The sequence below is a fragment of the Pelodiscus sinensis genome, chromosome 1, assembly GCF_049634645.1.
Source record: "Pelodiscus sinensis isolate JC-2024 chromosome 1, ASM4963464v1, whole genome shotgun sequence".
In the NCBI taxonomy this organism is placed as follows: domain Eukaryota; kingdom Metazoa; phylum Chordata; order Testudines; family Trionychidae; genus Pelodiscus; species Pelodiscus sinensis.
Window position 1 is genome coordinate 155059041 of NC_134711.1, and position 16660 is coordinate 155075700.

Sequence of the window (16660 nt, forward strand, 5' to 3'; positions counted from 1 at the left end):
GGGCAGCTATCATAGGAGGAGGTGAACTATCAAATTGCTTTTAAGTGTGAGCTGATGACTTAGAAATGGATTCTAGAATAAAAACAACAGGACTAAAATGCAAATAGATTGTTGGATTTTCCATACCTGGAGTTTTAGTTTCATTGGGGATAATGCAGCGCACAAAATGAGGAGCCGTAGATCTTAGGTTAGTCATCAGTTTATGTAAATTTTCCTAAAAAGGATATAATAAAAAATTAGCTAAATCATTAGAAAACTAATATCATACATGTATAAGTGTATATGTGAGCAGCAATGCTATAAAATACATATTTATCTAATAAGCAGGAAAGGAGGCAGACTTACAATTCACACTACCCCTACTGACTATTCAGAGGGAATACTCTGCATATGTCAAATGAAATACATATCTTCATAATAAGTGTATTCGGAGAGATTCTTGTAGACACAGGGGGAAGTTAGATGCCCACCTAAAAAGAATTTGGAGGCCGGGGAAGAAGTCCGAGGGACTATAACAATTAGAAAGTCACCAAGCTGCCAAAACAACTGACAAAATTCAGAAATGCTGATACACCTCATGACCAAACTTAGACTACATAAAAAAAAGCCCCACACAAAAATGCAGACAGAAGTCCAGCAGCAGGGTTTGGGCTACCTGTTTTATTGCACTGAGTGCAAGTATGATTACCTCCTCATAGAAATATCGTATGTGCGTGTTGCAAATAACCTGAAGCCCTCAGGGTGCATCTACACAGCAGGGCTTAACTCGAAATAAGCTATGCAAATTGAGCTACGTCAATTGTGTAGCTTACTTCAAAATAGCTTATTTTGAAACTGGGAGCGTCTAACACAGCACTTAATTTGAAATAGAGCACTCTTCCGCCGACTTCCCTTACTCCTTGTACGAGGGTTACAGGAATTGAACTAAGAAGTCCTCCAGCTTGACAGTATTTCAACATTTTGCTTAGACGTGGACTAAGTTATTTTGAAATAACACTCATTTTTTGAAATAATGTTGCTGAGTAGATGTACCCTCAGAGACAGTAAAACTACCAACATGGATGGGTTTTGTAGTAAGGTCCAGCAAATACCAATAAGACACCATAGATGAAAAAATTGCCACAAATTTATGCCACAAATTCTCCTTTCTGCACTGTTAACAATAAACATCTTCAATGAATTGTTTGAGTCCCTATGACCAGGCTACACTCCATCAGGTAAAACAGACATTGACAGAAGGTTGCCAGATGCAGCGCATGAGGAAGAACTTGAACACTGTGCAAGAAATACTGAGAGAAAATTTGCCAGTTTAAATCTTGATGGGTGAAGCACTCTACACAATGATCCAGTAATATGTACATGTGTGACAATAGAAGATGGGTTTGCATTATCTTTCAGATACAATAGGCATACCAGGAAATGCCCACACAACAGAATATTCAAAAGAAATGACAGTGAAAGCTATAATAAACTGAACAAAAATTAAACTGTCACATGCAGTTTTGTCACAAACAACACTGCAAACATGAGGAGATACTTAGAAGATGAAACGGAAGAATTTTCCTTAATAATATATGGCTGCAGTGCCCATTTAATGCATCTTTTAGCCAAAGACTTAGCTATGTTTTCTCCAGGAATAAAAGATGTTGTTGAAGTCACAAAATACTTCTGTAACAACCATTTTGCTTCAGATTCACTGAAGAGAGCAGGAGGATCCAAACAAATTCATCCCTAAAATGTTTGATGGGATTTTGTGGTTGATTGCTTTGCACAATGTATTAAGAATTGGCCTATTCTCATAAAACTTTGTAAAGAAAACTGTGATTGAACAGACAGAAGTATCTCATCCAAAGTATCTAACATTGGATTAAAGAGGAATGTAGAGGATATGCTCAGGATACTGAAACCTATTATCTGTAGCCTTAAACAACTTCAAAGAAATTGCTGTTGTATTTGGAAGGTACTTCAAGAGACATTGTGGTTCCTCTTTTTGAATACAGGCCGTCCTTGCTCTAAGTCCAAGATACGTTCCAAAAAACTTGGATTTGTAGTGAAACAACTTAAAGCAGGGAATTTTTTTCCCACGGATGACTTCCATTTGTGCAAATTGTTTGGCTGGTTTTTTTGCGTGACAAGCTCAGGGAATGGAAGGACTTACCATGCATCAGTTCGTACAAGTGTCAACAACATTACTGTGGAACGGCTGTATACCGGAGCGACTTATAGTGGGGATGCCCTGTACAATGTACCCTCATAGTTGAAATTACAGAAAAAAATTGTAAGACTTTTTAAAAAAATTACTTTGTGCATTGATGACACTGTTTGGAAGGACGCTCCTTTCTTGCGTTTCTTTTCTCCACTGTGATCAACTAAAAAACAAAATACATGAAGAATAGCTATCGGTATTTAGGTAAGAGATAATGACAGTAAAAACATTTCCAGAAATACAATGTAATTAATATTTGGAATAAAGGTAAAAATCAAAGCCATGTGAGTTTCTTTGGTCCTCAGGTGTTGTAAAAAAGAAATTCAATATTCCCACACTATAAATGTTATAATGGCTATCATTTTGTTTAAGGCTTTTGGTGACATGTGCTATGTACTCTCTTCATTTCTGTGGTTTTCATCAGAAACAGTAGCAAATTTACTGCATTATAGTTTCTCTATAGTCACATATGGTGTTAACTATTCATTTCTGAACATGCCTCATAATAAAGTCATACAAATGAATTTCTGACAAAATATAGGGAGTTCAGGTTTAATTTATTTTTATTTCATATAATCAGATCTATTCAGAATAATGTCAGACTAAATAAAATAACTAACCTGGATATATAACATGTGAACAGTAGAGTGTAAATGGCCTGGCACGTTTCACCTGAGAACAGCAGGCCATGTCCAGGGAAGTGAAAAGTATCATGTGTTTGATGTTCTCAAAAATACATATTTCTCTTGAGAGTGACAGTACCAAGAATGGCTATGCTTTTTGACTGGCACTATGTACAAGACAGGGTAGCACTTCTGGGACTGATGGTGTGTGGCAAATAGGACTACCAGAGGCAAATAGGCACTTAGGTACCTGCAATGGTTTGCTAGAGGCAGGCTTTTTGTTATTTTTATTCTGCACCATCTCTAATCCATAGTATGAAGTCTGCAGTCTATTTACTTCTTTCACAAGAGATCTTATGATTCATGACAACTACATCTACATAAATGAGGTCCATAATAAATAGGCTGTAAGTGATTGTGACTTTAGGACATAACAGTTACATCTCTGTAATGAGTACCAGTCCTATTTCCTTAACATCAATTTTAGGGAAGCTTGTGACTTGCCTTACCTCAAATAAAACAGCTGAGGAAAGGAGAGTTTATTTCAGAACTACAGTACTAGGAATCTAATGAAGACCTATTCTTGCACATTTTTCCCACCTAATTTTGCAGACTTGAGAAGTTTGGAGATGCTCTAGACAGATTTCATTGTTTGTCCATCACTAATCCAACAGCATATTTTGTTCATAAGATCTTTTGTTATCACAGCAAGTGCATTCTCCTAAATTGTAGGTTTCTCTTGAGTTTGGACACTGTTTGGAAACTTTGTAATTCAGCTAGAGAGAGGTTCAGAATTTGGTGATGTGGCCTGTTCCTTTTGATATGCAGTCATTTATACATTTTGTGCACATCATTTGCACACACAAGTGAGACTTTGTATTCTTCAGTCCCCAATGGCATGGTCAAACCATGTGCTAATATACATACAGGATATGCATGCACAGACTTCAGCATTTGTGCAGACAAAATAGTATGCCAAAATTGCTCAGAGGATGATACATGTGAATGGCAAGCACATGGACAAGTTACATTAAACTCCTTTTAAACTATTGGGGCACACTAGTATAGAAGCCATGCCCATTAATTAAAAAGAAAATGCCTGACAATGTCAGTCAGCAGATGCTGATAGTATACGTTCAGTTTTTAAGTTCCTTTTCAAGCATGTATCATGGAAGTGAAGGAAAATCCTTGTGAGAGGATTCTACTTACCAGCGTCAGCACTAACATAGTTTTCAAACAGGCTTGCCAGCAGTTTGTTGGGAGACTTCTGAAAAACCCCCACCACAGTTTCATTAAGTGGGTCTTTGTTTTTCTCAAGCCAGCCAATGATGTTGTAAGGCACCTAAAAAAGAATCACACGGCACAAAATATAAACCACATAAACAATTTTACCAGTGGAGCGTGTCTATCTAACATTTTCTTCTTCACAAGCATCTATAGTTCTTTACATCTTGGTTTGAAATTAATGGTATGAGCTTTGTTCTGTACAACACTTCATAGGGAATCACTCTCGTGAGCCATACCATTTAGTCTCATTTAGTCTCCAGTTCTTTACTTCTTGGTTCCCACTCCCAACAATTCCCCATCTGAATCCTCTATGGGTACGTCTAGACTACATGCCTCTGTCGCCAGAGGCATGTAGATTAGGCTACTCATCCTGGGATGAGGTTTACCTGGGTGGTTGACAAATACCTTTGATGTCGACACCCACGCATCCAGACTATCGCGCTGAGCCGACAAACAGCTGATCAGCTGTTTGTCGGCTCAGCGTGGCAGCCATGTAAATTTAAATGAAGCGGCGATTATTTAAATCGCTGCTTCATTTTACTATGTCGGGTAGCCTAATCTACATGCCTCTGGCGACAGAGGCATGTAGTCTAGACGTACCCTATATCCCTTCTCAGTCTTGCAATTCTCTCTTTTTTCCTGTGTCTCCATGTGTTCTGTGACCTTGCAGGGCACTAGAAAAAAGTCCATATGCCTCAGGTATTCCATGAACCATATCTTGAGAACTGCTAGTGTAACAGACAAGTTTCAGTTCTATAGTATAATAATAGACCTTTTCATATTCCAGAACGCTGTTGGATTTTCTGAAAGAAATCTCTTAACTGCAGGCACAAAGCTATAATTCCTAGCTCTGCCAATGGCCCATCTGGTGACCTTAAGCAACATACAGTCGCTCCGTGTCTCTGTTTTCCCACCTGTAATATGGGGATAATGATATTGACCTCCTTTGTAAAGTGCTTTCGAGCTTTCTAGATGAAAAGCACTATTTAAAAACTGGATTTGAATTATATTATTATTAAATATAACATTAAATCGCACTCTGTATAGTGAGTCTTAAAAGTGGTCTCATTGGGTATTTACGTTTTCTCAATGATTCCATATCACATTGGCTCCATTGGAGTAAAAGATGTTCTGAAAAGTTCTGAATACTCAACTTAGAACGAGAAATCAGATTCATTCTAACTCATGTATTACCACGCATCCACCAATGATTCCGCACTTAGACTTTAGTTAATAATCCAGTTAACTGTGCAAGAGGGAGAACAGAATTCATTTTATTTTTAGCCATGTTGGCTCTGCAGCACTATCAGAAGTTAAAAGCAGTAAAATCTTGACTGAATACCAATATAGTATGACTGAATTCATACAGGGAATTAATAAACCAAGTAAGATGTAACATTTTTATATGGTCACTTTTCTGAAGGTGAGTAAATTAGAGCAATTTTACAGACATGCCTAGATACACCTGGGCAAATCTTCACTAAACCACCACATGCCTACTTAATTTGGGCTGTTATAGCCACATTTTGATGCACCTGGCTCCCTACGTCTTAATATGCTATTTTATACTTACTTCTCACTGTCCCCGGGTATTTTTAAAGTATAACTTTTTTCCTTGGTGGCTATGGGATGAATCCATGTGGAATAATTCTAGTGCAATGTCTTTCTCTGATGAGACTGGAAACTTACCGCACCAGCATAATGAAGAAGTTCAAAGTGAGCTTCATACTTCCTTTTCTTGTCAAGCCGAGGTTTCTGGAGGTTAGGTGACTTGCCAAGATGGTTGTCATAGAGTTTAGCTTTGAACGTCATATCTGTAGCCTTTGGGAACATGCACTCCTCCTCCAGGATAGACAGGATGCCCAATGGCTGTTGATCCAAACAGATTTTTAACAAAAAATATTTTGGATTCCATTTTTATGATTAGCAGATTTTAGTAGTTTCTCAGGCTTGACTTGATGGAATTCCCCGTCATACTGACTGGGTGACTCATGTTTATTCTGTTAAAACAGCTAGCAGACTTTTGAAGACTCACCATAGGGAATGAATGGACTGAAGTTCAGAAGAAACTCTGCAACCCTGCTTTGGACCATAGAGCAGGTAGGGATTTGCACATTAATATTTATTATATTATTCCTATTACAATAATGCCTAAAGACCACAAGCAGGAGCTCATCATATGAAGTGCTCTACACACAGGTGGAATATAGCACCTGTCTTGATCAGCTTACCATTTAGTTTGACAAATCTCAGAGGGGTAGCCGTGTTAGTCTGTATAGGCAAAAACAATGAGGAGTCCCGTGGCAACCTAAAGACTAACAGATTTATTTGGGCATAAGCGTTCGTGGGTCTCTGAAGAGAGCATTATGAATGAAAACAGGTCTGAACATACATGACTTTGTGCTCCGGTGCATACCTTTTCAATTAGATCAATGCAGGCCTGCAAGTCCAAGCCAAAATCAATAAACACCCATTCGATGCCTTCCTTTTTGTATTCTTCTTGCTCCAAGACAAACATGTGATGATTGAAAAACTGTTGCAGTTTTTCATTTGTGTAGTTGATGCAAAGTTGCTCAAAGCTATTATACTTTGGGGCAAAGGGGAAAAAAAGAAACATTCACACAAAATTAAATATGAACAGAGTTCAGTGAAAGGGATCAGATATGGAAAAAATGGTCTAAAAATGGTCTAAACTTAAAACTACATGGCAGGTAAATGCCAGAGAGGCTATGGGGGGGGGGGGGGGGGGTATTTGTTTGCCAGGCTGACTGCTTCCTAATGTGCAGTACATAGGAACATTAGAATTTCCAGATTTGATCAGAAAACTGGTCTGCCAAGTTCAACATGCTTAGTTTGGCAGCAGTTAAAACTTAGTGTTTCCCAGGAAAGCAAAATCAACATGTTAGCCAATTTGTGCGGCACTGTGCATTTCTTTTCTGACCCCTGGAGTAATCAAATTTACTTTCTGGGTTAGATAATTTGATCATTAGAGACATTTAAGATGTTCAGGGCTGCCAAAACACCAAAATATACACCAACATTCTTTCGATTTGAGTGGCAAGTCAATAGCAATAGAAAGCAGCATCATAAAGAGTCAGACAAGGGCTGGCAAACCAGGCTAACAAAATGAGTGGTTTACATTGACCTGGCAAATAAACAGAGAATTATTGCCATGCACAGTCTACATTATTTCAAGCAGTAAGACCACAACCAGGTCTCTGAATGTGAATGAGTTGAGTACCATGACTTGGTCTTCAGTGAACAAAGAATTAACTCCAGTTAAGCCCCCCGTATAGGTCATCCCTAGAAAACAAAGTAGGAAAAGATACCAATGGGAAGACTGGGCTCCATGGTGGGAAAACTTTCAGTATATTTTCTAGTTACACTGGGCTATATTGAATTTCTTCCTTGTAAACACTATTCTCCAAGACTTCAATAATACATTTTGAGGAAGAGGCCTGCGTGACCACGATACTTTGCTCACACCCTTCACATGAGCAATATCACAGCACATAAGTAGTTCCTTTCCAAGAGGAAGGCTGCTTTGAGTAAAATACCCTAAAGCACACCTTATTCCAGTCAACTTCAAATACACGATTCAAGGGCAGATAAGATGCAGAAGTCCTATCTAACCTTTGGAGCTGGTCCCACATTTCCCCAATTCAATCATGGTCTGCATACCTAATCTTACAAGGTAGTGAGTGCCTCCGTGCACTCGTGAGTCTCTTTTTTGACTCCATTCCTTTTTTACCCTACCTGTCCATTTAGAAGAATGTTGAAATCCAAGAACTATTGCTAAATAGCTTTTGGTGACCTTCAGCTGAGTCCTTCCCAACCAATACTCACATCAAAGATTTCAAAGCCAGCAATGTCCAAGACCCCAATGAAGAACTGTCTTGGCAGCCTAGTGTCCAAGGTCTTGTTAATTCGTAATACCAGCCACTTGAACATTCGATCATACACTGCCTTGGATAAGGCCCCAACAGCGTACAGAACCTAAAGGACAGTTTTCAAACACAGTTATCAGATAGTAATCAGGATGACAGAATGCATTTCCAGGACACAATGCTTTTCATCTCTGGGCACTTACAGTATTAAACCTCTGCTTGTAGTCTGAAGTCAGTAATCCTAACTCTGAATGATGAACGTCTAACAACATTAGGAAAGTTTACTCCTGTGCTGCATCTTAATTCTGTAGCACTAGCAATAATGTATTTCATTCAATCTATCCATCTGGGGCCAAATCCCAGCCTTACCCCCACCCTTTGCGGAAGAGCTGGGTAGCAATTTACCACTTGGGATAACCTGGTAACCCTGGAGTGCAGCTGGAATCTGGAGAGTGAAGCAGACAAGTGCCGGTGGCTGTGTCCTCTTGTACCGACGCAGGAGAGCTCTGTAACCCAGACTCATGGTGATGAGGTCAGAGAGGGCCCCTATTTCCCTGCCTGTGCTGGGAACAGAAGAAGTCCTGCACAGTTGTAGAGGATCCTAATGGGTCTGAATGGTCCAAAGTTTACTACTGACTAACTGCTTCTTATTTTTTTGGAAGGTACCATGGTCCTCAAAGTTCTACCCATGATGACTAGCTAAGGATATATTAAAACAACCTAACACAACTAAACACATTAAATAGCACCAGGCAATGGCTCTTCACTATCCTCTCAAATAGCCGAGAGGAGAAGATGCACAGGATATAAGACAGTTTATATCTGATGGCGCTCTGATTCTGGATCCCACACCAGGACTTTGTCTTCAGAGACTCATTTTCATTGTAAACTAAGCTCCTTAGCATCATCCATACTGCTGCAACTTTCCAGAGAAGTAGCAGCACTAACTTAATCCCTTCTTTAATAGGTAAATTAAGAGATACTAATGTATTGACCTGATCCAGACCAAGGCTTTTGGGTTCTAAAATCATGTAAGTGATCCATGAATAAATAATAATCCATGGCTCAATTCTTCTAGGTGTAATTCAGGTCCAGAGTTAGATACACTGACTTGTGTGTTTTACACAGAAGGTTTCCTTTAGCGGGTACTGTTATGATATAAGGAAACAATGCTACTGTAAAGTCTCCTCCTTCCATGATTCCCTGGTAGCATTTTCCATGGGTTCACTAACTCTATCATCTTTTTTTTGTTAATTACCAGAGGCAGAGAAGCACATTGCAATGCAGCACACAGCAAACTATAGGGCTGAGCGGCTTACTTGGGAAAAAGATCTAAGACTCAGGAATAGCTGAAAAACAAGAGTCGAGCTAGGCAAGAGAGTCCATTTTATGCCAGGACAAATCTCGAAGAAAAGATAAGGTGAAAAAACTTAAGGGCTGCCCAAAGTTTGACAGAACCGGGCTCAATTCAGTTTTAAATCTACCTGTGCCCAATACAATTATTTAAAAAAATGAGTTTCTGTATGTGTCTGAGATACTATTTCCACAAATGAATGGGCTGGAACATTCAGGGAAAAAATATTTGCCAAGAAAAAATACGTCTGAGATAAAGTACAGTTTTGGAGTCTAAAGAGCCTAAATTACAAAAGAGCGCAGCACTTGTATAATGCATAGAGACATTATATTAATAATTGTAGTTATCTTTTTTGGGTGCAGAGTTCTACTATAAAAAGTTGTCAGCTTGTAGGAGAGATCAAATGCTGTCAAAGTGTCTGCTCACCTGTTCAACACTTTGACCTTTGGTGACATACTCATTCCCAACTTTCACGCGTGGGTGCAACAAACCCTTAACCAAATCAGAGGAGTTAATTCCCATCAGATAAGCAGCTTTGTCAGTATCTAGTCAAGAGAAACAGGATTTCAAATTAATTGTAATTGAACCTTGAAAACTTGCCTGGACAGAAAAAGGAATTAAGTCTATCAATTTCTAACCAGAGAAAGTGCATAATGGCTTCTGAATTATTTCTAGTGCCTTACTTTCAGTGCCATCAGCCTCTGCTTGCTCCTCTCTGGGTCTCTGTTTAAATTTCATGTTCCCGAAGTGCATGATTGCCCCTGTGAGCTTGTAGGCACCATACTTTTCATCTGGAATAAATCCCAAGATGTCCATGGCTTGCTTTAAAAAGGAAAGAAGAGAGATTTTGTCACTTGCCTCTTCAATAAGCATCCTGCTTTTCTATAAGAGCATCTCTGAATGGCTAGAGTTGCACTATTCTGGAGATACTCTCTGGAACAGGAGCTTTCAGCCTTCAGACCACTCATCGAGGCAGGTGTTTCTTAGTGACACTGGAAATCCTCCAACCCCTTCTCCACCACTTGGGCCTTTTATATGAACATGACAAGGATTTTGTGTCCATGAACTTGCAAGGCGTCTATACCCAAACTGTAATGATGATCAAATTTCATACTTCATGGTGTGAAACAATTAACATGTGCCTCCCCTCACCCCTCACTCCAGCTTCCATTTAAATCAACGGTAAAAATCCCAGTGAGAATATGACTGGGTCACTGACAGTACTCTCTCTCTCAACACCCCCCTCATTTAATGTATCAAGCAAATGCCAAACTAAGGAGGTCTTACATCTGTTCCCATTAGCTCTTCTCCATCATCCAAATTGTCTACAGTCACTGCCCCTTGTGAAGAAAAGTGGAAGTCATAGGGGTTGGTAGATACCAGCAACATATCTGCAAAAGAACCACTGCAGTCAAGCAGTGCCATTCTAAATGGCTTGAAACTGATTCTAAATGAAAAAAGAATCCATTGTTTCACTTCTCTGTCTCTCCATACAAATTCACACACACTGTAAACTCTTTGGCTGTGTCTAGACTGGCCGCTTGAATTTGTGCAAGAACACTGACGATCTCATGTAAGATTGTCAGTGTTCTTGCGGAAATGCTATGCTGCTCTGGTTCGGGCAAAAGCCCTCTTGCACAAGTGCTTTTGCGCAAGAGGGCCAGTGTAGACAACGCGGTATTGTTTTGCGCAAAAAAGCCCCGATCGCGAAAATGGCGATCGGGGGTTTTTTTTGCGGAAAAACGCGTCTAGATTGGCACGGACTCTTTTCTGCGAAAAGTGCTTTTGCGGAAAAGTGTCTGTGCCAATCTAGACGCTCTTTTCAGCAAATGCTTTTAACAGAAAACTTTTCCGTAAAAAGATTTGCGGAAAATCATGCCAGTCTAGACGTAGCCTTTGGGGGCAGGAACTGTCATTAGCTAGATGTGTGTATTGCATCTGGCACCAACCTCATCGGGGCTTTCAGGCTGTGTCTAGACTACATGGCTCCATCAATGGAGCCATGTAGATGAGGGTTGTAGGCAAAGGGAAATGAAGCAGCGATTTAAATAATCGCCGCTTCATTTAAATTTACATGGCTGAGCCGACAAACGGCTGATCAGCTGTTTGTCGGCTCAGCGTGCTAGTCTGGACGCTCCCCTGCCGACATCAACGCCCTTTGTCGGCAGCCCCATTATTCCTCGTGGATTGAGGTTTACCGGGGCTGCCGACAAAGGGCTTTGATGTCGGCAGCGGAGCATCCAGACTAGCGCGCTGAGCCGACAAACAGTTGATCAGCTGTTTGTCGGCTCAGCGCGGCAGCCATGTAAATTTAAATGAAAAGGTGATTATTTAAATCGCCGCTTCATTTCCCTTTACCCAATAAACAAATCTACATGGCTCCGTCGACGGAGCCATGTAGTGTAGACGTACCCTCAGATGCCACAGCAATACCAATGAAAAATCTCAGCAACTGTTAGCTCCTTCCTTTCTAGTATCAAACAATATTCAGAGAATATGGCAAATGCATATTCAGAGTTTGATTCCTCCTATAAGCAAAAGTAATCATATGCGAAGATCAACGCTGAGTTCAGTTTCAGCACACTGAAGGAAAAAAATTGCTTGTGGCTATGTAAAAGAAATGTATATCAAAGACATATAGGTGGAGGCCATGGGAGAGAAGATACGTTGCACAGGTTATAAATATTGCGCATAAAAAGTGGGTGAAGAGTTTCTGCATAAGTTACTTTGTCATTTCAGAGTTGGCATGCTGCGTGCAGCCCAGAGTCAGCGGGACTTCCCGCTGGGGCTCTTGTACATTTCAAAGGAGGAATGCGGAAGTGCCTATCAACTAGTCAATTAGTCGATGGAAATTCCATCGACTACTCGATTAGTAAATGATTCAATATTTAACATCCTTATCTTTCATTTGCCTTTGCGCATGCACAGCAAGCAGCACCAGTGATTTGTTACTAAACACTCCCAATATTTGTTATTGCTAGACAGCAATGCAATCAGAAGATAATGGTGAAAAATAGGCCATTTCATTCAATGACCTCAAAATACTTCACAAATGTGAATTATATAAGCTTCAGTGCCTCACAGGGAGGCAGTATGCCCTTTTATCACCTGGGTAATGGTGGCAGGGCCTCTTTCCCTACATTTCACATGAAGTCAGTGGCAGAGCCCCGTGGCATCAAACCCAAAAATCTACTCCCCGAGTTCTTACTTCTACCACTGCACTCTACACCCTCTCTCAGTCTAGAGACAGGGGCAGACTGGCAATCAAAATAGGCCCGGGAAATGGGTTGAGAAAGGCCCACTTTTTCCTCATCAAATAATTTTAAAAAAAATTTACTCTTTGACCCCCATTAGTCACACCCCTGACCCGTTAACCACACCCCTAACCCCCATTAGCCACACCCCCTGACTCCCATTAGCCACACCTCTGGAGTAACATTCTCGGGGCGAGATGGACACATGACCAGAAGTAAAAGGTATCATGTGACTCCTCTCTAAGAACTTTTCCTATCATCCTCCTTCCAATAGGTATTAGTTTGGCCCCCACCACATCCCCCTCAGGCAACTATCCTGCAATTGCATTAACCCAATGTGTGTCACATTAACTCGAGAGTAGGAGGAGAGGGGGAAAGTGCTCCCTCTAAGAGTTTCCTCTCATGAACAGAATGAATTTTGTGTTGTGCACCAGTACTAAGTTCATGTGGCTTGTTTGGATGTGCCACCCAAGTTATTAATAAATACCTAATAAACCTCTACCTTTTCCCTCCGCTGCCATGTCTCCTCCCCTTGCTCCATCAGCTCCCCTGGTGCCTGCTGCCCCCCAACCCCTCACCCGCCTCTGCTGTCCTGACTCAGACTCCTGCCCTTCTCATTGCCCTCAGCCTTCCTGAGACCTGTCCCCCTCCACAAGCCCTTCTCTCCCCCCTGAGCCCACTCCTCCAGTAGTCCCATTCTGATCATGTGAGCTACCCCTCCTCATCCCCTCTCCTAACACCTCCCTCTACACACCAGCCCTGCCTCTTTCCTCCGGTGCTGGTCCCTCCCCTGCAGGTGTCTGCCCTTCTGCTTCACCCCCGGAATCCCTTGGTACTTGCACCTTCCCTTACCCCTGCACCCACCTGGTGCCTCCCCCTTCCCTCACTACCCCTGCCCCCTTTGCCCTCTTTTTCCCTGATGCCCACCACCTTCCCCTCAACACAAGTCCCTTCCTCTCCCACCCTTTCCCCCTATTTTTCTCCCTTCCTCTCCACCACCTTCTGCCTTCCAGTTTGCGGGGCTGGAGTCTGTGATCGGGCCCCAGAAGTCCAGATCCTGCACGAGTCTGATTTACCCCCTCCCTGCTGCCAACCCCACATCCTCTCTGTGGGAATCTTGGCGCCAACTGGCCCATCGGACATGTCTGGAAATGTCCTGGGCACCCCCATTTTCCTCTCCAGGCAGAGGGTTTCTATGGGCATGTCTGCCGCTGGAAACAGCCTGGGAGGAGCAGGGGGACACGAGCACGCGAGGAAGGTCCTTAGGGGTCTGGGTGGGCGAGAAGGCTGGAGAAAGGGAGCGCTACGCTCTGCAGCCAGAAGGGCTCTGTGGTCGCTGCCTCACAGCAAGGGGAACGAGCCTGGGCTGCTTGTTCGAGCAATCCCCCGGAGCCAGGAGATTCCACATCTCTGTTCTAAGCGGCTGAGTTCGGAGAAGAGGAATTCCTCCCCACCCCCCGCCTGTGTCTGCCCCACTTCTGATGCAGACTGAGTGAGACTAGACCCCAGCTCCCAGACCCACCCCAACCCGGCACGCTCCCCTAGCATGGCACCTGGGGGGCGGGGGCAACTACCCTCCCACCCCTCCCTTTGCTATGCCTCTGGAGTGGGAGAGGGGTGGAGGGGAGAAAGAGCCGTGCAGAGCCAGACCTCTGGCAGCGGCTCCCAGGAGTGGCTTGCCAGGTTTCCCCCTCCTCCTCCAGCAGCCACCAGCCGGCCCTTCGGCCGATGGCCCACCAGGAAATTCCTGGTATCCCACCGGGCCAGTCCGCCTCTGTCTAGAGACCAAGAACTGGAGAGAGAGCAAGAACAAAAATGTGTCTGTAAAAAATGAAAGCTGTTTCAGAGTAAGCAACAGTAAGTAATCATGAATGTGTAAATGTGTTCCTGGGCACATGCCCAATCCAGATCTTTAGAGATAATAGGATAGATGCACAGACAGAGAATCAGATCTCAGCATGATGCAAGAGAGGGGTGCTGGACAATAAATAAGGTAGAGGACCAAGTAAGGGTGTTCTGTGTGTTGCCCTCTGCCATGCTTGCAAGAAGCACTTGAGTTGTTTTTAACTAGCCTTGTGTTTAAGGGAAATTCTCACTATCCCAAGGTGAGTAGAAAAAAAAAATTCACATTGTTGTCAATGAACAAGAGTTCAACTAAACTTCTGCTCTACTGCTTCCTTTTTTCCCCACAATGAAAAACAAAAAATAAAGATAAATATTATAGAAAGTACTCTACTTTGCAAATGTCTGTGGAATTTGCATCCTCTGCAACAAATGTGAAAACTATATTGGGTTCTCTTTCTGCCTTCACTACAGATGTGCTGAATGAGCTTGGTCAAATCCTTTAAATTTTACTTGCCTCAGTTTCCTCACATTTTAATGGGGATACTAAAAACCTTTCTACCTCAGATGGTGTTTTGAGACTTATTGTTTCTAAAATCTCTGTAATTCCTGGCTATATAAATGTTATGTATTACTGTTTATTATAGCTAGCAGAAAACAAAATATTTAAAAAATCCAGCTTGGAAATTCATTCTCATGTTCTATCGTGTAACACTTGTCAACATTAGCGTCCATTCTGTACCTGAATGTCAAGAAGGAAATTACCCTGTATATTGCTGCTGTCAAAACAACCTCATTTTAAATGATTTACAGATCCACAGACATTTCATGTTGACAGACAATTTCATTTTTTTGACATGTGGAAGCATAAAGATCCTTTTGAACATAACAGTATTTTTTTTTCCTTTGGCCATTTCTCCAATCAGGTAAGGCCTGTCTTTTTGCACACCCAATATTTTAGGCTTACCTTGAAGTTCTGCTTTCTTTCCTGACAGAATTTGGTAGAAGATATGATAGCTTCTTTCACCTGGCTGCTGGAAAATCACTCGGGATTTCTCCAGTAAATCTGGTTAAATAATAGAGTTTAGTTAAGAGAAAGCTTCCTCTCTGAAGTGTCAGACAGGAATTTGTGATTCTATAGCAAGAACAACAATTGTTGCTTACAAATTTCAATATCAGCAGACGACAGCTTGCCTGTGGTTCCAAAATGGATTCTGATAAATTTACCCTAATTTTGCAAAAGAAGATTTTAATTACTGCAAATAAACTGTGAAGAGACACAAGAAATATCAAAATACAATTCGTGCATGACAGTCAGATTGCTTAGGGCTCGGTTAACTTTCTGGTGTAGGGAGAGGAAATTTTCTAACAAGATATGTTGAAGGTACTAAATGTAGTGCTTAACACACCTATATATTATGCTTACCCATGTCAAAGCCTAAAAAACCACACATATGCACACATATGTTTGTTTAATCATTTTCAGTCTTTGTGTTGCAAAGTGCTGGCATATGCATACCGCTGTCTGTTATATAAGGTATTTTGTTTACATCATCAACAGTTTTTTTTCTTTGATCACTTGATCATTGTTAATTATACTTAAACTATAAAGCAATCCAAGCATCAGTGAAGGAAATGAGAGGTGCTGTTAGCCAGAATGGGCAGGAATGGAGTCCCTAGCCTCTGTCTGTCAGGGACTAGGAATGGACAACATGAGATGGATCATTTGATGATTATCTGATCTCTTCATTCCCTCTGAGGCACCTGGCATTGGACAGTGGAAAGACAGGATACTGGGCCAGATGGACCTTTGGGCTCACCCAGTATGGCCATTTTTATGTTCTTATATTTTATAAATAAGATGTGTACATTATTATGATTGCATTACACATTATTATGATTATGATTATATAGGTTATAATTAAGAGCAGATTAACAAGACATTAGAACTACTCAGTGGACTTACAAAACGTGAAGAGTTGTCATTCCTCAGAGTTTTGGCATTGCCAAAGGCTTCTAAGGCTGGATTTGCTTGGATGATTTGATCTTCCAAGGTTCCCTAAAAAATCAAAGGGTTGAACCACTGTTAAAAAAAACTTCAGCATAGAAACACAGTATATAAATCTATCTCAACATGCGTACTTCAATTACAGCATATGATTTTGCTCACATCTATCGTTAGTACAATCTGGACAGAGACAAGAGCA

General features: G+C 41.4%; 1 protein-coding gene across 1 annotated transcript in view; it reads right to left on the bottom strand.

Annotated features, from left to right (window-relative positions):
• MYH15 (myosin heavy chain 15) overlaps positions 1–16660 on the bottom strand; it is a 70759-nt gene that overhangs the window by 38596 nt on the left and 15503 nt on the right. Inside the window, exons 9-20 of the mRNA XM_075908240.1 lie at positions 16420–16512; positions 15618–15681; positions 15421–15519; positions 10645–10748; positions 10041–10179; positions 9784–9902; positions 7963–8112; positions 6533–6703; positions 5806–5985; positions 4039–4171; positions 2302–2369; positions 127–214 (exon numbers count right to left, since the gene is read on the bottom strand). Coding sequence (XP_075764355.1) covers positions 127–214; positions 2302–2369; positions 4039–4171; positions 5806–5985; positions 6533–6703; positions 7963–8112; positions 9784–9902; positions 10041–10179; positions 10645–10748; positions 15421–15519; positions 15618–15681; positions 16420–16512 — 1408 coding nt within the window. The remainder of the gene's footprint in view (positions 1–126; positions 215–2301; positions 2370–4038; positions 4172–5805; positions 5986–6532; positions 6704–7962; positions 8113–9783; positions 9903–10040; positions 10180–10644; positions 10749–15420; positions 15520–15617; positions 15682–16419; positions 16513–16660) is intronic.